The sequence below is a fragment of the Acinonyx jubatus genome, chromosome A2, assembly GCF_027475565.1.
Source record: "Acinonyx jubatus isolate Ajub_Pintada_27869175 chromosome A2, VMU_Ajub_asm_v1.0, whole genome shotgun sequence".
NCBI classification, from domain to species: Eukaryota; Metazoa; Chordata; class Mammalia; order Carnivora; family Felidae; genus Acinonyx; species Acinonyx jubatus.
In genome coordinates this window covers 47,779,045-47,802,130 of record NC_069383.1, presented here as the reverse complement: position 1 = coordinate 47,802,130, position 23,086 = coordinate 47,779,045, and the positions used below count along the sequence as shown (strand labels likewise).

Below are 23,086 nucleotides of genomic sequence, written 5' to 3'. Positions count from 1 at the left end.
ATTGCAAGAAAATAGCTTAGAACCTTTCACTCAGATTTCAAGGGAGAAAGCAGCCCAGCCAGGACACTCAGCCTGGTGGCTCCTCCTTCTTGGACAGACATGGTCAGAAAGCTATGTTTTTATAACCTGAAACTATCAAGCTATTCCTAGTGGTTCTGTGTATACTTTAATTTTTTTTTATGCAGCAGATACAAGTTTCAGGTGAAAACCTCTCCATGGGAAAACAGAGTCCAAGTAATACTTACCAGTCATGTTACTTGTGACAATATAAGGTCCGTGCTCCACAAAAAGTCCAAACATGGATGAACCTCCTGGCCCACCCTGCAGCCAGAGAACTACTGGAGCAGCCATGGGCTGTACCTAAGGGGGACAAAGAAGTCGATGACCACACGGAGCACTAAGCAAAAGAATACACCGAAGCAAACATATCCAAACCCTGTGTTTTTCACTGCCTCGACTAAATCTCATAAAGCCTGCCCAGACCCCGGTGTCTGCTCTCCATTACAAGCACAGTGCTGGTTATCTCTTGTTTTAAGTTAGTATTTGCCTCATCATGCTGGTATCTATCTTGCTCAGTTCAGTCTTTTCCTGCCAATAGCCAGAAAACCCACTGAAGATAGAAGCTTTGCCTCTGTAGGCCCCTAGAGACCCAGACATTGCCTAGGGCGTGGCTATATTTTTTAAATCTGTTTAAACTTGCGTTTGGCCAACATGTTCCCAAAGAGGCACAACAAAGAACCCGTCCTCCTCGGTGACAGTTCACCTGCTTCACTGGAGCCCAAACTGCCTTTCTGATTTCATTCATTGAGAGGGTGCCCACAAGGACAACAGCATCTTTATTCAACATGAGGGAACTGTGGGGCGCCTGGGTGGCTCAGTCGGTTAAGCATCCGACTTCGGCTGAGGTCATGGTCTCACACTTCATGAGTTCAAGCCCCACGTCGGGCTCTGTGCTAACAGCTCAGAGCCTGGAACCTGCTTCAGATTCTGTGTCTCCCTCTCTGTCTGCCCTTCCCCTGCTTGCATTCTGTCTGTCTCTCTTTCTCAAAAATAAATAAACATTAAAAAAAACCACGAGGGAACTGAGAAGAAGTGCATAGGCCCAGAATCACTTAGTAACAAAACCCCAAACAAGGTACAAATTGATTTAGGAGACAGGGAAGAGGTAAATAAGAAAAGGTCATTGGCAGAGTGGGGATGATGAAAAATGAGTTTCTGGCAGTAGAGAAAAAGAAAAAGACTTATTCTCTTTTGCTTCTATTTTCATGTGACACAGAGACTATAAAGAATAAACCCAATGATTAAAGAGTGTGAAGAGGCAATAAAGGCGATGTTAAGAGAGTGGGTGAAGGCAGAAAAGAATGGTGTTTCCTTTAAACACAGGTGATCAAGGAAAGACTGAGTGAAATCTTGAGTTGAAGGAGATCTGAATTCTAGATGGACCCAGCCATGAGAGGAGCCAGGGAACAAAGCCACAGACAGAGGGAAATGGCGGAGGAAAATTGTCAACACAGAAAAGAGCTAGATGTGAGAGTGGTGAACGAGAGGTCACCAGGTCCTACGTGAATCCTCCAGAGCAATCTGAAAGGAGCTCAAAGTGGCTTCAGGGAGGCTCACAGTTGGATGTGACAGTGAGTGTTGGCTGGAAGTCATGGCTCATTTGATGTTCAGTCAGCCAGGCTTAGCAAGCAAGATCTCATTGCTTTAGCTCAGAACGAAATCTACAACCTCTTACTTAGCCCAGTCACGTAGAGAGCAGTGTTTCATTTGCACATTTGAGCGGACTGGTTCCATCTACCCGGATGATGTGAGAAGGCTGTGGGCAGAGGCAAGACTAACGCAAGGGGAGGAGATCTGGGCACCACAGCCAAGAACCTAGAAGCAGAGCTGACCACAGGGTTCTAACCATAAAGACAGATGTGAGACAGGGATTTTTCCTCTCCAGTCACCAGGAGTCTGACAAAGTCAGCCTTGCAAAAAGGGAGGTGGTGGTAAGAACAGCCGTAAGCTGGGCAAGAGCCTCTCTAGGAGGGTCTACCCTGAGGTCCCTTCTCCCGCATCAAGGAATTAAATGAGGTAAGATTTGTAAAGCTTTTGGAAGAATGCCTAACGTGTGATAAAGGTATAATAAGTACAAACAATCACTGTGGTTAAAGAAACAAGTAGAAAAGGTAGGAGCCCAGAGTCAGACTGGGAAACTTGGGTCAGCAGGACTGTAGGGCTGTATACAGGGCTAAAAATCAGCCCAGTATAATGCAAGTCCGTGAGCTCTTACCCCTCACTGGATTCAGACCTGGGCTTACCTATCTACTAGCTGTGTGACCTTAAGCAAGATGCCCAAGCTCTCTGAACCTCAGTTTCCCCATCTGTAAAATGGGGATCAGTAATAGTACCTATGTCATGTGGTTGGTGTGAGGGCTAAAATTAATCTTCGAAAAGCTCAGTGAGTGGGATATATAATACGTGTTCTGCACACGTTAGCGATTGATGTGAGAAAGAAACACTAGGAGTTATAGATGGTTTTAAGATAAACTCTGTATAAATGAGAGGACCGGAAAAGTGGCTTGTTTGGTGTTTTCCCTTGCACCTTTGGCCAATACTTTCCCTGGTCAGTTTTTCACTAGTTAGTCCCCTTGCAAATGTCCATAAAGAATTGAAAAGAATTAGGGATTTCTCTTATAAGTTGAGCTAGGAAATATTAAAATCAAAGACGGCTTTCTGAGGCTGCTGTGGGGAAGTGGGGCATTGGTATACCAACTGGAATTGGAAGCCCGGCAGATTCTGGTTCTACTTGGCCACAAAACAGCTGTGTGATCCTGACCCTCAGAATCTTCCAGCCCTCGGCTTCCCAGTCCATCAAATGGCAATAATGCCCACCTCACAGGCGTGAGAAAATGGATCATGAAATGATATTGCAAACTCTGCTGGGCCAGATAAACAGAACCATCTGTATCCTAACCTGCCTGGCCCTGACTGTGTGTGCTTGGTCTGAATAAGTGATTTTTAGCTCCCGGCCCACGCTCTAACGTGCTGTTCAACACCACTTACCGGGACCACCTTCCACTTGTACTCACTCAGCAAGGGAGCGTATTAGAAATGGAGAAGCAATGGATCTCAGTGGATGCAGGTCCAGCCTCCCTGGGAATGGGAGGTACTGTGCGCCCACCCATTCCAGTGGACGCCCAGCCCCCACTTCTTTCCGAATGTGCACAAGAGCTTCCAGAAGCCACAGTATGCTACATGTGAGCCAGTGGTTCTCAACCTTGGCCACCCATTAAAATACCTTCTTGAAACGTTAGTGCCTAGGCCCAAATCCCAGTGATACCAAATCAATTGGTCTGGGGTGAGGCAGCCATCAGACTTTTTCAAAGCTCTTGGGTGGTTCTGATGTGGAGGCAGGGCTGAGAAGCTGCAAGGGTAAAGGAAGTTTGTCCTCTCGGGTGCACTGGCCCTCTGGTCTTTGCCCTCCCCTCCCCTCCCCTCCCCTCCCTTTTCATGTCCCTTCCTGTGACCTGGCACAATGATGGGACCTCTGGGCTCTCAGAAAAATAGCCTGACCCTGAGAGGCCACACTACAAAGTCAAGTCAAACACATCGGTGCCAAACATCTTTATTATGCAACTTTGAAGCACAGGACACTGCATTCTTGGAATGCTTCAATAATAAGAGATCAGCATACACACCTCCAACCTCAGCCGACCTTGCTCCTCGAATGTACTTTCCTGAAGGAGGTAAATGAGCTCAATACCCCTTGAGGAAGCCCGTTTTTAAAGAAAACTCCATATTACTCGGCAATCAAAAAGAATGAGATCTTGCCATTTGCAACTACGCAGGTGGAACTAGGGGGTATTACACCAAGTGAAATTAGGCAGAGAAAGACAAATATCATATGACTTCACTCATATGAGGACTTTAAGAGACAAAACAGATGAACGTAAGGAAAGGGAAGCAAAATAATAAAAAACAGGGAGGAGGACAAAAACATAAGAGACTCTTAAATATGGAGCACAGACAGAAGGTTACTGGAGGGGTTGCGGGGGGGGCGGGTGGTATGGGCTAAATGGGTCAGAGGCATTAAGGAATCTACTCCTGAAGTCACTGTTGCACTATATGTTAACTAACTTGGATGTAAATTAAAAAAATAAATTAAATAAAAATTAAAAAAAAAGAAAAAAGAAAACTCCACGCACACATCTTTCTATGACACTCCAACCAACCTATGAGCTAATACTAGCCTCATCTGTAATGAAATGCAAAACTCAGATGCTGGAAAATCAAGGTTTACGTATTCAGTGCTAAAGCCCCAAGAGTTAGTTATATCACAGCACACAGACTTTTGTAATCTGATATGGCATCCTAATGACATGGCCTGCAACAATAATTACATCAAGAATAATGGCATAAAGCTGTAATGTGATCATTCCTAGGGTGACATATTTAGCTCTCAGTTGTGAGAATGCAGCCCTCTCCCCCTCTGCACCCCCGACTTAGGAAAGAATAAAAGTAAACAAAGACATCCTGAACAAAAACCCACATTGAAAAACTTAAAAGAAGCAAATGCTTTAATTCACTTAAGACTTAACAAAGTTCAGGGCTTTTAAAGTACTTATTATTTTGAAGCGATGATTCAAGAGCATATGGAACACGAGAAATAGTACATTTATTTTTCTGAAAAGTTCTAGAAAATTTCCTTAAAATTTTTTATGTTACAAAGAAAGCACTTACTCTTCATTAATTTGTATTCAAGAGGGTATTAAAAAAATCTCCCTTATCCCACCAGTTGTAGTCCCCAGAGATGATCATGGAGATGGTTAGTTTTCCAGGTTTTTCTCTATGCACCCCCCATACACACACATATAAATATATTTTGTAGACGTTATATATGCTATGTGTGTAAATACTTTTTTCCAAAAATAGAATCAGGCTATATAAAATATTCTGTATTTACTGTATTCACTTAACATGTTGTGAAAATCTTTTCGCAATAGTGCATATCATCTTTTGGCTAAACCATATGGCATTCTGGATTTACCACAATGTATTAACCCATTTAACATACAACACTGACAGGCATTGTTCTAAGGTTTGGACAGTAGGATACTTAATGTTTAAGAGCATGTATTTTGGCACAAGACTAGCAAGGTCTGAATTCCAACTATCTTATTTTATAGCTGTGTGCTCTTGGGCAAGTTACTTACCTTCTCTGTGTCTTAGTGTCCTCTGCTTAAAAATAATAATAATAATGCCTATCTTATATGGTTGCGATATAGATTCAAAGAATTAGTATATGCACAGCACTTAGAACAGTGTCTGGCTATTAATAGCCAAACATCTATTTAAATGTTAGCTCTGCTTATTTTTCTGGGGAGGTAAGAAGACAGGAAATAAATAAGTAATTAAATAAACGGGTGATATGAGAGAGTAATAGAAAGCCATTAGATTGACTACTTAAAGAAGGCGTCTGGTGGGGGGCTAACATTCGAGCTAAGACCTTAAAAGTAAGTAATCCTCTACTAATAAGCATTTATATGTTTAATTATAAAGAAAATAAGATCTCTATTAATGTTGTGTAGGTCCAAGTAGTGTAGCAAGAACTGATGATCACGAAGAAGGGACGAAGAAATTATAAATATGAGAAGGGACACAGGAATAGTAAATGTTTGAGCGAGAAGCCTCTCCACTGGAGAAGAGTGTGAGCACACAGGTCCCACAAACCTGCACCTTTTGTTGGTGAGCAAGAAACCAGGGCTTTGCTTCAGAAGCCCTTCAAATTCTTCTGGTGACCCCTGGTGGCCAATTCATGAACTTGGACACTCCTTTCTCAGGGTTTGTTCGCAAATGAAAAGCCCAGAAGGAAGCAGGTTATTTATTTAGTGTTTTAGAACCTCTACACACAGAAGTTTCACCATGTCTCACATTAGCGCATCCCAATACTTATTCATAACGATGGTGAACAAATCTACCCGACGTCTTAATAGATCATCATTCCAATAAGTGACACTCATTCATTCGGTTTGACATTCTGTACATAAAAGGATACTTGGAAACACCCAGTTTCTCCCTTTCTCCTTGCTTCTAAGCGAGCACAGAGGAACACAGGTAGACACTGATGAAACCAAGCCCTCCTGCCCTTTGCTCCCCACGTGGACGTGCCCTCTATAGAAGGCATCCCCTTGTGCTCTGAGCCTTCCTTGTCACCCTGCTCCCCGTCAAACCATACCCACCTTCTTTTCTGTCCTCTGAAGCCCTCTTCTGTATTCCATGGTAAAGATAACCTTCTACTCAGGCCTCACACATATCACTGAAGCAGGAAGTTCATATATCTGGGGGTGGGAGTGGCACTAAAGTCTTGCCAATCTTGGTACTCGGAAGTCACTTGATTGCATTTTATACAGAAGACCAGGAAATTTGCCACCAGGAAATCTTAGGTATCTAAGCAAGTATTAGGGCAACATTGTCCGCCAATGCCCAGGGCTGGGTACATACTGTAGCTACCCTCTTCCTCCCACCCACCCCACAAAGGGCACCATACTTTGTAAGAGAAAACAGCAACCAAACCACCAACAGGCCCAAATCAGTGGTACCGCTTAAGATGAGACGTGCAATTAGTAAATTAATTAAAGCTCCCTTCACACTTCTATATGCAGAGGCTGATCATTTGCTTGGTTTAAGTAATGTGTTCTATCTTAATTGAAGTCATTAGTACCCCAAGTAAATGTCTTGAAATTCCCCCAAGTATGTTTGAATGGACTCCCATTTTGCCACACAGATCCCAGTTCCGCTGATACTTCAGCTGCTGCATTAATGGTTTAATCAAGGCAGCGAGTTTTATTTAACGCAATTGGTTTTGTGACTAGAATCACTAACTAGCTAACTAGTAACATTTTAATTCTACACACCCACTCCCAATACGTATAAACAACTTGCTTACGACATTTTGTGCTTTGGGGAAGAATTTTTACTTACAGTGGTTGCTGTTGACCTCTAGCTAAATCTTCCTTTACTACGATTGTTGCCATTGCCCCATCATCGGGAAAACTAACTAACTTCCTCAAACGTATTTTGGTTTTTCTGTTTGCTTGTTTGTTTGTTTGTTTTCTGTTTTGAGGCCTCTTGACATAACTACCAAGCTCCCACTGACTCTCATGGAGCTTTGAGTCATCTCATTAATTTGAGCCAACTTACACACCACTAGAATCTTCTTTACCTTTCTCCTTCTTAACCTTTGTACTTGGCTCTCATTCCTTCATGAGGCAGTTATGGCTTCTCTGTTGGTGCCTCATGCCATAAAGTTGGAATTTAGAATGAATGGCGGTAGGCGGGGTGGTGCTGGAGAGAGGCGTGTCTTTCCCATTCTTGTTGCAAACAAAGAAATGGTTGAACAAGTTAGTCGCCTTCTTCTCCATGTTAAATCAGGCACACAACGGTTTCTACATTTTGAATATGTCTATGGACGGAATGATCTGTAATTTATCACTTTTAGCTGCTTTCTCCTTGTTTTGTCTCACCTACCTTCTCTTCCTCCAGATCTCCAGTGCCGTTATTATAATAATAGCAAAGAAGATAAACAGTGCAAGTCTGAGGACAAATATCTACGACCTCCGAATCTTGGTCGTATGACTAATGGATTTGCGGCCATCTGTGGTAGACATAGTTTCCAGAGATCTGTTCTATCCACAACCCCTTCTCTAGGAACTGACTCTCCATTTACCAAAAGAAAGGGCCCATTAGTCATGCTTACATCACACGAAACGGCACCTCAGCTTTAGCTGACTGGACCGAGAAAGAACACCTGACCCAGAGTGGGCCAATCACATCTGCCCCTAGCAGAAGTGCTAGTGAATCTTTGGTGATTGCATAGTTCAAGAACAGGTAAAGGGAGAAACTGTAGGGCAGCCATCTTCTGCCAGATACCTGGAGAAACAAAGCATGTTGATCTGCCAAGAGAGAGGAATGAGGCACAGATAAGTGATCAGGTGGCCTTGGTCAGAATAAGGCTGAGACAGAAAGACTGGCTGTCCCAGCTCTTGTTGCCTTTCCAGTTGACCATACTTTCTGCCCTTGGTGTCTCGGGGCAGGAGAGAAGGATTTGGAATGGGGTGGATATATTAGTTAGGGTCCAATCAGAAGACAGAAACTATGTAGCAATTTTAATTTTTAAATTTTCCCATTTTAAAGTTATTGTTACTTTTCATATGGAAATATTGACCTTTAGTTCTGTTACAGGTTCCAGTGTTTGCTCTGGTCCCCATCCACCATGGGTATCACACCCACCGACCGGTGGGCAGAAGTGGGGAATGTAATGCCGGGGGGGGTCTGCTCCCCCAAGAAGCACATCCTCAGCGTTGGCCAAATATCAGCATGCTGGACAGGCTTCCTGGGTCCACCAAGGAACAGGGAAATTTTAAAGAGATATTCATTATAATGGGGGATAACCATAAATATGTGAGGAGAACTCCAAAGAGTACTCTGGGCTGAGGGAAAGTGCCCATGGATGGACAAACTCATATGGTAGGGATGGGGCTCTTCCCAAGGCTTACACCCTAAGGTGTAAGTCCCAAGACTATGGTCTAGAATTCCTTGGAGAAGGTATGGTTATACCCACTGGGTAGCTGAGAAGTTCACTGGGTTGCCTGGCTCAAAACTGGCCAGGAATCCAGGGGCAAGGAGGAAAGGCCTCCAGGGAAAAGTGGTCTGTGGCTGGTGGGAGCAGGTACAGAGCAAGTCAAAATGTTGGGAGTCCACTTGTGTGAAAGTGGCACACAACCTGGAGTGCACGGGGTCCCCGCTGGGAAGGCAATGGGAAACCAGCCTCGGGTACAGGTGGCCAAGGCTGCTGAGAGTTGGCTTAGGGAACCTGCTCGCTGGCATGGCCTAGGATGTTATGGTGTCTGTGTTGAAGGAGCTGCAGCCAGGTGGTCACTGGGACAGAGCCAGGATTATAAGGTTGTTGAGGGTCTTTGCGGTCTGGGCGCCCAGGTAGAGCAGAGGGCTACTGGATGTTCCCACACACGCCTTGCTGACAGACTGGACAGCAGGGCCAGGAGAAAGTGAAATGCAGGACAAGGGAACAGGAAGAGAAGCCAACTTCCTCCTGCAATGTCTCTCCAGCACCCTCTACTGACAAAGCCTAATATCATGTTCACTGCCCAGGAAAAATGTTGATAGCTCTATTACTGTGGAGCAAGTAAAAGGACAGAACTGGAACGAGTTCTAGTTGTCATAAGATATCGTAGTCACAGCCCAAAGAGTATAGGACGCGAGGCTATATTAGTCATCTAATGCTGTATAACAGGCATCCAAAACCTGGTGGCCTAAGATAACAATAATCGTTTATTATCTCTCGTGCTTTCTGTGGACCAGGAATTTGGGGACGTCTGACTGGACAGTTCTGGCTCAAGATCTCTCATGAAGTGACAGCCAAGATATCAGCCAGGGCTACAGTCATCTGACTTGGGCTGGATGAAGATCATCTAATGTTGGTGCTGACTGGTGGGTGGAACACTCACTTCCTCTCCAAACAGGTTTATCCATATGGTTGTTTTAGTGTCCTCCCAATGGCATCTGGCTTCCCTCAGGGTGAGTGATCCAAGAGATCAAGGCGGAAGCAGCACTGCCCTTAATAGGAGCCTTGTAAGTCACACACCATCACTTCTGCTATAGTGTATTGGTCACGAAGGCCAGCCTTAATTCAATATGGCAGGTGACTACACAGGAGCATGGACATCAAGAAACTAAAGATCGCTCTTGGGAGGCTGGCTACCTCACTCTATTCCAACCTTGCTGACTCCTCAATATGATACTGAACTTTCTCAGTCACCAGATACTCAGATTCTAGGAATCCCAGCAACTCCCTGTGGCCAGAGGAGCAAGATGGGGTCTAGTAAAGGGGCTTAGGCCTAAGTCTAAATGCCTCGGGTTTGGGCTCCATCACATTTGATGCAAATAATTCAACAAATTACCTATATTCCTATATCTGTAAGACAAAGTCAAATACTGGGTATCTTTCTCCAATGGGAAGAATTCTAATTTTAAAAATAATAATCTTCTGCCTTTTTATCTTCTTAAATGTGGAAAACCCAGTTTCGCTTTGTAATGTATTAAACTCCCCCCCCCAACAAATAATTTGCATTCTTCGCTGGCATTCAGGGACTTCCAATTTGGAATGGCCCATTTCCTGTCTTCTTTAACATCCCGCATTGTGACTGGCTTAAGAACTAAGCTTCATTATACTTTTTATATACAGTATTTGTGTTAATAATAGGAAAACTAATGATACTGATGATAATACTGATGATAATTATGAAATAATAAGAATAGCAACACTACTTCCTATGTATCAGGCACCAATCTAAGGTTTTCCCACATTCTCTCATTTGTCTCAAAATCATCATCAAGTAGGTACTGTGATCCTCACATCTGGCATAAGTAGTGGAGCCAAGATTTTATGCAAGCTTGACTAACTCAAGAGCTATAATGCTAATGACCACAGTCTAGCACCTTCCATGGCTAGTTGATTCTCAGGACCAACACACAGCGATCAAGAGCAAAGATTTCTCTATCAGAGACCTAGTTTTAAATTCAAGTTCTGCCAATCTCTAGTTGGTCAACTTGGGGCTAATTATTTACCCTGTAATTCTCTTCATCTATTAAACAAGGATAACAATTCCTTCCCCATGTGGTGCTCGTAAGGATTAAATAAGAATATGCACGGTGTTTTGTACCTAGTTAATGTTCAATTAACAAAAGCCATTACAATTGTTACACTTTTATTGGCTTCATTATACTTTTTATCCCACGGAAAATGCCTATTATTTCTCTTGCAGATTGCCTCCCGGCTACACAACAAAAAATTTCCAGCTCTGGAATCCATTATGCACTGATTTGTATACAATAACAGGGGAGTCTCACAGAAATAACAGGAAAACAAAACTAATTTGAGAAACGGCATCCCCCCCAAAGAAAAAAATACTCAGAGGATATTACAAGTGCAGCATCCTTCCTGAGTGTCTTATTTTCTCCACCTTCAATTTTTGTAAAGGGTCATTTCTCTCCTGATGAGTATCGGCTGCCTCCCCGTGACAGGCAATGAACGGATATTTCTGCCAAATGAGAGGAACTCTCCCCCATCTCGGTGACCACCGCTTCTCCTTCTCACATGCTTTATCTTCTACACCCAAGAAGGAGATATGGCCTGTTCCATAATTTACAGCCTGACTGGCTTGGCAAGAATGGTTGCTTGGGGGCCTCAGATGCCAGCTCTGCATGTGGCCTCCCTGGGTAAGGAGGTCTCAGAAAAATCTATCCTGGCTGCCACATGGTGACAATTGTCAGCCTTTCATCCCTGCCTGTTTCCCCCCTGAAGCTGAGCCTATCACTTCCAATAGAACACGCTGTGCTCTAACATCTTTTTCCTGTGTGGCGGCCTCGAGTTTATGTCTTTTGGGCTCATCTAAGAATGTGTTGAGGGCTACAGTCCTGGGCCCAAAAGAGCATAATCTGGCCAGCGGATGCATCGCTAGGTCTTCATTGAATTAAGGGGGGCCCCTAACAGCCCCGTCACTGTTTAATGCAGCGGGGGTTCAGATCTCGGTCTGGCAACCAGGAGAGGATGCAGGGTCTAGGCCCATTTCCCTGACTGGCTTTCCAGTCCTGGAGCACCACCTCTATTCTAGATAATTCTGTACACCTGCTCAGAGGCCACCTCAGAAAGAAATGACTGAGTCTTTGTTTTGTTTTCATTGGACCACTTCTCTCCCCCCCACCCCATTAATTCCTGTTTTCACAAATCTGGATTATTACTATTGGAGACTCAACATGCAGATGTCAGTGGGGAACTTACTGCTATCAGAAACAGCCACCCAAGCAGAAGAGAAAGTAGGAAATGGGGTTTCTCGGAGCTAAAGGAGGCAGAGAGCGCAGAGGGGGAGGTGGAGCCCCCCCCCCCCCCGCAGGCCTCAGAGGAACACTGAGGGGGATTAGGAAAGGTGACCCCATAGGCTACACTCGCGTCTTCAGGCCCCCATTCCAGTCCTCCCCCAAGTGGGTACGTGGGGCAACACTACACCTCCGTCCACACCATTTTAGCTGTGCAAGGTGTTTCTTTCTGGTAAAAGGACAATGGCTCTCAAAGGTATCCACATCCATATCCCTAGATCCTGTAAATAGGTTAAGCCACATGGTAACAGGGAATTAAGGTAGCTGATGGGATTAGGTTGCCAGTCAACTGGCTTTAAATTTTTTTTTTTTCAACGTTTATTTATTTTTGGGACAGAGAGAGACAGAGCATGAACGGGGGAGGGGCAGAGAGAGAGGGAGACACAGAATCGGAAACAGGCTCCAGGCTCTGAGCCATCAGCCCAGAGCCTGACGCGGGGCTGGAACTCACGGACCGCGAGATCGTGACCTGGCTGAAGTCGGACGCTTAACCGACTGCGCCACCCAGGCGCCCCTCAACTGGCTTTAAAATGGGGGAAATCATCCTGGGTTATCCCGTGGGCCCAATGCAATCACAAGGGTCCTTAAATGTAAAAGAGGGCAGCAGAAGACAAGAGTCAAAGACGGTCATGTGACCATGGAGTAGGCCAGAGTGATGCAACGTGAGAAGGATTCAGCCCACTGACACAGGCTGTAAAGATGGAAGAAGGAGCCATGAGGCAAGGAATGTGAGCAGCCTCCAGAAAATGCAAAAGGCAGGGAAAGAGATCCCCCCTGAGAGCCTCCAGAAGGATCACAGCCCCGCTGACACCTTGATTTTAGCCAGTGAGACCTATGTCAGACTTCTGACCTACAGACCTGTGAACTAATAATCTGTGTTGTTTAAACCACTAAGTTTGTGGTAATTTGTACAAGAGCAATAGAGAACTAATACAAAGGGGTTCATGATAAATGCCTCCATTCAAGGATATTGAAAGGTGTGATATCAAAACTGCACATGTATCGTATGGTTTCCGGAAGGCATAAAGTTGAAGAGATTTCCAAGAACACGAGAAAAATGTCCACCTGTTAGAATTAGGTCTTATTGGTAGGCTTAATGTACACCAATTCTCTTTAGGACAGTTGTATTGAGTATTTGGATGTTTTCCTCATTGCTTCTCTATTGCATTCTCTACTCTGTTCTGTGCCCTGGTAGACAGACCTCTAGAACTGGACTCCCCCACCCCTCACCTCTGGTTTCCAGTTGGATTCCACCAACGGGAGGTGGCAGCAGGAGTCTGGGGGACACTTGGGTGCCAGCATGGCACCTATATAACCCTGAGGGCAAGTCTCTCCTTCAATTTTGTGCAGTAAGCACCCCATCTGCGCACTCAACAATAACATCAAGGAAGAACTAAGAAACTCTCCAGGGTTCGGGAAAGTCTTCCTGGAGTAGGCGACAGTCTGAACACTACTATGAGCCCAACCAAAAAGCATCTGGAATTCTTCACCAATTCTAATATGTTTCCTCCCATTCACACAGTTGGCTATGCGGCCAACTATGTCAGAAGCCATGGTTGGGAAGGCAGAAATGAGAAGTCAAGAAAAGCCAACCCAACAGTACCAACAAAGGCAATTTGATTTGAAAACTATCCGAGATTAAACAATTTTCTAGATGCAACGCAACGATATGCAAATCACATGCAAATATAAATACAACCCTCCGCAGGGATAGCTTTTTCTTTGTTTTCTCTGGCTTCTAAACCAAATCCAATTTGGAAAATGAAAATAGAAAATTATCCTGGGGTGGGATACAATTTATTTATGCAGCTCAGCACCTCTACCAATGCTGCCTAACAGTACCCGTAAGGCAAAAGTGGTTTGTTCATGCTGAAGAGCTGTGTGACATGCATGTACATGTGTGCGTGCACCTGGGTGCGCTAAGTCAAGACTGGTAAAGTACAAGAAGGTATCCAGCTGTGTGTATGGACCTGAGAAGGTAAGTGATTTGCCTTCTGGAAGCCATCCTAGATTAGCACTGCTTTCCCACTGCCCCCCCAAAGCCCCATCATAAGTTTAGTTCTCTCTTCCATGTTCCCATGGAGTAGCACTCAGTTAATTGATACCGGATGCATGAAGGAGGCGGTGCAAAAATAAGAGCTGGCACTGCAAAGCCCACGGGGACAGAGGACAGAGCAGCCACAGAAGTCCACAATCAACTACCTTTCGACATGTATCACGCCTGTATATTTCGGGAATCTCCCCATCCCTTATCGTTCTTCGGCTCCCCACCGCCCAGCCTTGCCCAGGGTATTTTTAGAACAAAACAACGACAGAATGATTTAAGAAGACGGTGGCAGGAAGAAGGTGGTAATATTAATATTCTGAATAAGGCTGCAAGGAATTTAAGAGCTGGACCTTGCCTGCAAACATTTGTTTCCTGCACATAAACAGGAACACCACACGGAGTCACTGGCGCTTATTTTTAGAAAAAAAATCTAAAAGATGCAAAAAAAAAAAAAAAGTTGTTTTTTTTTGTTTTTTTTTTTTGTTTTAAAGTATGGTTTCCTAGGCTAACATTTCTGCACTAGGGAGCATGCTCAGCTCCTGAGGGTTAGTGTCCTGATAGAGCGCTCTCGCAGGCCTACCTGAGCTGGAAAGAACCAGAAGAAAATGTTGCTGTTGTAGGTCTTATTGACAGTGATGTAGCCAGCGTAACTCTTCACATTCGATCCAGGGAAAGGAGGAACCAAACTCTGTTTTTTTGCTGGTGGAAAAAAAGAATGTCCCGGAGGATTAGAGAAATAATATCGAGTTAGCTATCTCTGCCTCATCTCTGGTCTTCTCCCTCTCATGGGCCAGGTCTGGGATGGAGCCAACAGAAAAGCTACCAGGAGACTCGCATAAAGGTACGGACTATAGCAAATTCCAGCTTGCCCTGGCCAGTTCCACATATTCCACATTTACAATGTAGCCAAGGGGCACTTTTAACCTTTTTTTCTTTGGTCCCCAAATATATTTATGAGCTATAATAAGATTTCTTTTTAAGAAAAAAGAAAGAAAATCACTTATCCTCAGCTCCACTCTAAAAAGGAAACCAAAGTGGGGGCACCTGGGTGGCTCAGTTGATTAAGCGCCCGACTTTGACTCAGGTCATGATCTCACAGTTCAGGGGTTCGAGCCCAGCTCAGAGCCTGGAGCCTGCTTCGGATTCTGTGTCTACCTCTCTCTCTTTCTCTCTCTCTCTGCCCCTCCCCTGCTCACGCTCTGTCACTGTCTCTCTCAGAAATAAACATTAAGAAATAATAATAATAAAATAGAAATAAATAAAAACGGCCAGGGCAGAGGTCACCAAGTCCCAAAAGGTGAGGCGGGTACAAGGAAAACAACATAGCTAAGCAGCTCTCAGCCTCCGGAAAGCCTATATTCTCCACACTCTCCTTATCATGAAAGCAAGGGGCCTGCCACTTCCATTAAGGGAAATAAGCTGACGCATGTGGGGAGTGGGGATGGCTGGGAGGGTAGGGAGAGGCAGGCAGTGAGACGAGGGGTGACCTCATGGCCTCATAGCTACTCACAGGAAACCAAATAAGACAAGAGGATAGTTGTAGAGGGCAGAGGTCTGGCTTTTTTATGGCACCAAAGGGACAGGGACAGGGAGGGGGAAAGAGGGACTGCTCAGATAGCGTGAGGACACCCAGGAGTAAATAATACTAAGAGGGGCTAACACTTTAAAGGCTACAGTACCGAGGGCTTTCCATTATGCAGTAGGTGTAATTATTATCCCCACTTTACAGATGAGCTGAAGCTCAGAGAGGGTGAGTAACTTGCCCAAGGTCACACAGCTAGTAAAGGAGAGCTGGGATTCAAACCTAGCAGTCAGACTGCAGAGTTTGCTCCTTCCCTGACCCTGCTACACTGCTTCTCAACCAGAGAGTTAGTCCCAAAGTAGGGGTGGCACAGGGGGGAAGGGAGAGCAAGCAGTGATTAGGAAAACAGTGGAGGAGAAATGGGACATGGATGGGTAGGGGGAACTGAAGCGGAGTTTAGGTGAAGAAAGATTCCTTAATGCTGACAAAGCAAGTGTCCCCAGTAAAAACTAATGATTGAAGAAAAGCTATTTATGTCTGACACATATTAAGTAGGAGACTGGTTAGAGAGAAGAGCAGGTCAGGAAGCTTAGTCCTTCATACACACCACCCACTAAAGATGCCTTCAGCAGGGTGCTGGAGCCCATAGGCTCTCAAGCTCTTAGCATCTCTTCCCACCTTAGCATTAGCAACATCACCACTAGCAGGCAACAAGCCATGGTAAGAACGTCTATATGCGCAGATCAGTGTGCAAATCAGGACCCCGGCCCCACAGAACTGCTTGTGACACTTACCAGCACACCATGGCATCGGGGCTGCAAGTTCCTCTTTTAAAATGAACCTGCCTCCTGGAACGGAAACTCTCATCTAGACAGCACTGTTCCCTTTCCTTCGTACTTTGCTGATCCTTACGCTGCTACTGACGGTCTCTGTGGTCCCTGGGCAGTCACTTGACCTGTCTGTGCTTCAGTTTCTCATCTACGGAAGGTGGGTGGATGACTTCACATGTCAATGAGAATAAGGGTCCATGCATGTACAACCTTTAGAAAAGAAGCTGGCTCGTAGGGAGCACAGCTATTGTTACCTGTGAAATGCACCTGCTGATTAGGAACAAGTAGCATCTGGGAGCAGAGGAGATGGTGGGATAAAGGCAGGGTCTCAAGAGCAGTTTCTGAAGGGTCCTGCTAGGCTAGTACCATAGGAAGAACATGGGTAGACCCAGGTTTGTGATTCTGACCAGGCCCCCTGGCAAGTTGCCTTATCTCTCTGAGCCTCTCTTTCCTCTTGTGCAAGATGTGGATACCGATTCCCCCACCCTGGGCTTTCTGTGGGGATCAAACTCAGCACACGGAGTTGCATCTAAAATAAGGGCTCGGGCAAAGGAAGCGAAGATCATCACTGGCTTGTGGGCCACCCCACGTGCTGTCTAGAAAACTCTGCCTTTTTCTGGCGGCGTCTGGTTCCCCCAGGGAAGATTGCTTAACTCAATCCAGCTTCTCTAGCTCTTCCCATGCTCTTCTCAAAAAGACCTATCCCTTGCTGCCAGAAAAAAAAAAAAGAAAGGGAGAGGAGCATCTCAAGCAAAGGAAAAGGGGGATGTTTAGGGAAAGTGGTGATTGCCAGCCTACACCCTTCCCTCCAGCAGCCTTGCCTCCACCCCACCCCACTTTGCTTCCGCTCTCAATTAGCCCAAAGAAGGCTGACCCTCCAGGGCTGGGCAGCCTTTCAAAACTTTTTTTTTTTCTGTTTAAAAAGTTGAGATATATTGGACAAGGAACATTATATGAGTTTCAGATGTACAACCTAACAATTCAATGTTTGCATATACTGCAAAATGGTCACCACAACATCTAGGAAACACCCATCACCGTACGTAGTTACAATTTTTTCTTCTGGTGATGAGAACTTTCAAGATCTATTCTCTTAGCAACTTTCAAATATGCAATATGATATTACTAACTGTAGTCACTATGCTATATATCATATCCCCAGACTTCTTTTGTAACTGGAATGTGGTACCGAAAACACTTCTGACATATTTTCCCCCAAACTATCAATCTTCTCAGAATCAGAGAACCCCCAAAAAGGTGGATAGAGACCTCAAGGTAGAAGGGTTAGGAATAAATGAGATGTGACTCACAGAGAGGTATGTGAGCAGCAGGCATTCGAGAAAGAAGACAGAGAAAAATGAGAAAGGTCAAAGAAGAATGAGAAAAGAAAATATGTAATAGAAAGGAGCTGGAGGGAATGGAATATGGGAGAGAGATGATTGAATCAATCTATCTCTCTGAGGCCAGCACAGCACAAGGTCTGCTGGCCTGCTCTGACAATGACTCCGATGTTCCCCCAGCCCTCCTTTTCTGAAGTTCCAAAGTTGTTTCTCTGCTACCTTCTACCTCCCCAGGTACATTTCCTGCCTTGCCTTGAAGATCAGGGGCTACTGGAAAGCAGGGAAATTGTCTTGTCTTCGTACCCACAGGTACAGCTGATTTACGCACTGGCAATGCACTAGGATTAGCATATTTCTACAAAATCCTCCTAAAGAAGGCAGGCCTTATTAAGGTCTTAAGAATTTAGAAGGACTTTTTCTGGCTCACTAAAAAGTGTTTCACCCTATTTCAATTCTTAAATTTCCTTTAACGAAGTCACGGTAAAATAATTAAAAGCTCTTTCAACTAAAATGATATTTTGTATTTTCAAATGTTCGGTTCATCCTTCCAGAGTCTACCAATGGAATGTGGAAAATAAACTCCCAAGATGTAGGGGTTTCTTACTTCCTGGAACCATGACTCACAATTCAAATGTTCAAAACAGTTTAAAAAAAAAGGAAAAGGTTTTCTTTGAAGTGATTTCACTTCCTCCTTATTATTCACTGCAGTTACCAATGTTTATGATATTAACACTTTGAAAAAGATTGGATTGTGACCAAAGAAGGACTTGAAGCAGCTAATCAGGGTGCGTTTCACATTTACAAAGTCTTCAGTCATCAACAGTACTGCAGAAGACACGGCCAGACTGTAAGTGATAATAAAGTGACACCTAATAACAAAATAGTCTTTAAAGTTCGTGAAAAGGCAGTGTTTGTAAATATTTAAAAATTTGCCTCCTTTATTCGTTTTGTTTCAAGGGTTTATTCTAGCTGCAGAGAAAGTAAACGTGCAATTACAATTACACAAAACTAAGCCAGCTAATTGGGAGATTAAAAAATAAAAACGCCCTTGTCTTTTTGTGAATTACTGTTTATCTCAAGAACTTCCATTGCGATACTAAGACTCATGCGCCTAAGGTTTTGACAGACTCAATAAACAAAAGGGATTTAGGGGAATGAGCTGACCATCTGTCCAGAGCTTCCTGAACTTTCAGTAAAGCGGATGAATAAAATTATCCTTAATTATGTTATCAGGGCTGTATGTGAATACCCAGATGTACCAGAATTTGGATCAGCCACTCAAAATTCCATTCAAAGATTTTGACTGCGTAACAGAACTTTAGAAAGTGACATTACATCAGTTTTACTACTAGGGCAGAAGATGAAAACTACCTCCCTCAGAAACCTTCCTTGCTACTGCTGATGACCGCAACAGTGAAATGTTTGTAAACAAGGAATACAGGAGTGGTAGGGACGTGGACAGCCTCTCAGATGGATTTCTCTGTGTTTTCACTTGGTTCCTCCAAGATGTATGAAACAGACACACCACCACACGTCGCTTGCACTAAATGCCTTTGTTGAAACTGTTTTCCTCACTCAGTATACACAGATCCTTTCCTAGTTTGGATCTAGTCACATAGCACAGTGGTTCATACCTTGGGTTCTGGAGCCAGCAAAGATAGGTTTTAATGCCACCTCTGCCACTTACTATCATTAAATGGCTCTGAGCAAGATACTTAATTCCTCTGGGCCTCAGTTTCCTGATCTATAAAATGTGAACAATAATTATGCATTCTTCATTACCATTGCTCTGAGAGTTAAATAAGCTAATGTGTGTGTAAAACCCATGTCTGGCATATATTCAGGCTTAAAATTTAAATTCTGCAAGTATTTATTATATATGCCTATTACATATAGAAACTGTGCTATGTGTTGGGAATATAGTTATTAAATATTAGGATTTGTTATTTTTCTTACTACACTATTGCTATTTTCTGGACTCTACCAACCGATAGGATAGCTTCCTTCTCAAAATTTCCAACATGCCTACCTCAAATGTGACACTTTAGTATTTTAGTATTCACTGCCTTATTCCTTAATTGGTTTCATGTGTGTGCATCTGGTCACTCCAGAAGAGCACCAGGTTCTAAAACAAAGGGAAACAAATTAGAGCAGGCAGATCCCAGAGCAGAAGTCAGAAAATCTGGGTCTTAAATACATCTCTGGTCCTATTACCTGCATATCCTTGGGCAAGTCATGTAACATTTTGGGAGTCTCAAATTCCTTCTGTGTGGATTGGTAGGGTTGGTTATGAGTATTCAATGCCATTTCAGCTCTAACTAAGTGATTTGGTTTGATTTATTGTTAATGAAGTTCAGGTCACGATCTCATGATTCGTGACTTTGAGCCCCACATCAGGCTCTGCGCTGATGATGCGTAGCCTGCTCGGGATTCTCACTCTCCCTCTCTTTCTCTGTCCCTTCCTGGCTCTCTCTCTCTCTCTCTCTCTCTCTCTCAAAATAAATTAATAAATTCTAAGAAAATGTACACTAATATACACTGACGACATTATCCAAGTTTTCCACCTCTTCTCAGTTAAGAGATGGTAAAACATGGAGTCGACGTGTACGTCAGAAAAAAGACACATGACCAGGACTCCAGTGCACCCCCAAGATACAAGAACGTTTTGGTTTTAAACCAAACAAAACCCAAAACAATAATACCCTGTTAGCTATGAGAGTATTTTGAATGAAGAAGCATTGATTTTTAACCTTCTTTGTGGAGTACATAGATTTATTTTTGATCTTGAAAATGATTATTTCCCTCAAATTTCCAGCATCACTTCCACATCCCCCTGCTGTCTACCAACCTAGCAGCCTCACAGCCATGAACTTGGTTGTCCCGCCTGTGATTCGAGAGCAGTCAGTCCTCCAAAGCAAACACCAACGTCTCCATCTATGGGCCAGCTTCCCCATCTTTCATCTAAAGAGAGTGCTCCTGAAATAGTCCCCCATCCCAATCAACTGTCCCCTCTTCCCAATCATTTCCATCAGCAAATACATGGTCTCCTGCTCGCTCTCTCTCTCTTTTTTTTAAAATATGAAATTTATTGTTAAATTGGTTTCCATACCACACCCAGTGCTCATCCCAATAGGTGCCCTCCTCAATGCCCATCACCCACTTTCCCCTCCCTCCCACCCCCCATCAACCCTCAGTTTATTCTCAGTTTTTAAGAGTCTCTTATGGTTTAAAGACCCCTCCTGGTCCCACAGCTCCCTCCAGCCACTACCCCATTTCTCTGATTCCTTTTACAAACAACACCTGAAAACAGCTGCCTATATACTATTTTATAGTTCAGGAACCCACTGATGTCCAGAAAGATTAAGTAGTGTTATCTACCCAGTGATTTACCTAAACAGAAGGAAGCATTAAGAACAGAGGCAGGTCATAAATTCTAGTCTCCGATGATGCCCAATAACACCTTTTTCCTATTAATAATAATTATTGGAAACCCCACAATTTCCAAATAAAAAGTGATTTACAAACACTAATATTTAGAGAGCAACGTACAGGTTATAGAGCTTTCATGTGCATTTTCTCATCTGATTCTTATAACATCCCTGTGACTTAAGTGGTTGTGACTCCATGTTGTTAATGAGGACACCGAGGTCTAGAATGTTTGAGTAACTTGCCGTGCAGAGGGGCCCAACAGTATGCCTGTGGTCATAGACTCCGGAGGGAGGCTGTCTGGGTGTGAATCCTGCACCTACCAGCTGTGACTCTCCAAGTAACTTTAAAAAAGTTTATTTATCTATTTTTTAATTTTTTTAAATGTTTTTATTTATTTTTGAGAGAGAGAGAGAGAGAGAGAGAGAGAGACAGAGTGAGTGGGGGAGGAGTGGAGAGAGAGAGGGAGACACAGAAGCCAAAGCAGGGTCCAGGCTCTGAACTGTCAGCACAGAGCCCAGCACAGGGCTCGAACTCACGAACTGTGAGATCATGACCTGAGCTGAAGTCAGACGCCTAACTGACTGAGTTACCCAGGCGCCCCTATTTATCTATTTTGAGACAGAGAGAGAGAGAGACAGAGCAAGCAAACAAGAGAGGGCTAGACAGAGGCAGAGAGAGAGAATACCAAGCAGGCTCTGTGTTGTCAGTGCAGAGCCTGATGTGGGGCTCGAACTCACAAACAGTGAGGTCATGGCCTGAGCCTCAATTAAGAGTCGGATGCTTAACTGAAGAAGCCACCCAGGTGCCCCCAACTCTGGCAAGTAACTCGTTCTGCTTTAGTGTTCTTAGATGTGAAATGGGTACACCTGCCTGGGTTGTTAAGATGCTGACGTGAGTTTACGTAGAATCCTCGGAACCAGTATGTGTAGTAAGTTCTAAGGTTAGTATTTATTATTGCCCAGCTGGGGACAGCCACTACGCTAGTTTTATAAATAGAAATGTAGGTACTCGACCACCAGATAATCTGTCCCTCCCAAACTCTCATTTTAGCTGAAAACTCTGATAATACATGACATCAAATCGTTAATATTTGAAATAAAACAGCTGGGTTAAAAAATACCAGAATGTATTTTGAATCCTATAAAATAACTGCTAAAAAACAAAATGAAACAAAACCCCAAACTGTTGAAAATACCCCAGTGGTTTTCTGATTTTATTAAACTTACCTTCTTCAAGTTTCCCAGCTTCAATATAGGGAGTAAGAAATAATGGCTCTCCTACGTTTCCCTTATGTGGTATGGAAACCCGAACATTTTTGTATAAGGAGTGAAAGATCCCGCCACCAGGGCTGAACATGAACACGACCACCAAAACAATCGTCTTCCACATGGCACCAACCGGTCTCTCTAGGCCTAGGATGAAAACAAATGAATCCAAAGAGTAAATATTTACCCAGCCCTTTTACATACAAGACCTTCATTTATTTCATTAAAAAAAAAAAATGTATATTGTAAAATAAATGAATAAATATTCTGTGTAAAGGCCCGGGGCTATTCAAGGATTCACAATCTAACTAGAGAAACAATTTATATTTCTAAAACTGTGGTCTGAAAAGTAAACTCAATGCAGGATCAGATAAAACTTCAAGACAACAAGGACTCTGTAACTTATCACCAAATGTGTGGTAGAGATGCTTACCTACCACGGGAAGGCACAGGACTGAGAACATATCTCTGGCCAAGAGAACCTAGGAAGGCCTTAACAAGATTAGGTGTGAAGGAAGGGTGGGTGGAACCCAGATGGGCAGGAGAAACGAAGAAAGCATCACTTATGGGGGACAGCTTGAGCAAAAGTGAGACTTCAGCTGTCCATGGGCACTTGGGCAGAGAAATTTAAAATAAAATAAAAATATAAAATAAAATAAATAATAAAATAATATATAAAATAATAATAATAAAAGAAAACATAAAAATAAAATAAA

General features: G+C 43.7%; 1 protein-coding gene across 3 annotated transcripts in view; it reads right to left on the bottom strand.

Annotated features, from left to right (window-relative positions):
* The window catches only part of CPVL (carboxypeptidase vitellogenic like), a 112,409-nt gene extending 89,820 nt beyond the window's left edge, over window positions 1-22,589 (bottom strand). The window contains exons 1-3 of one of the 3 annotated variants that reach the window (XM_053218278.1): window positions 22,332-22,589; window positions 14,565-14,683; window positions 246-360 (exon numbers count right to left, since the gene is read on the bottom strand). In XM_053218278.1, the coding sequence (XP_053074253.1) occupies window positions 246-360; window positions 14,565-14,683; window positions 22,332-22,494 (397 nt within the window). In that variant the 5' untranslated portion in view covers window positions 22,495-22,589. The remainder of the gene's footprint in view (window positions 1-245; window positions 361-14,564; window positions 14,684-22,331) is intronic. The other 2 variants (XM_053218277.1, XM_027075182.2) reach the window with 2 other exon arrangements.
* Window positions 22,590-23,086: the final 497 nt, after the last annotated feature.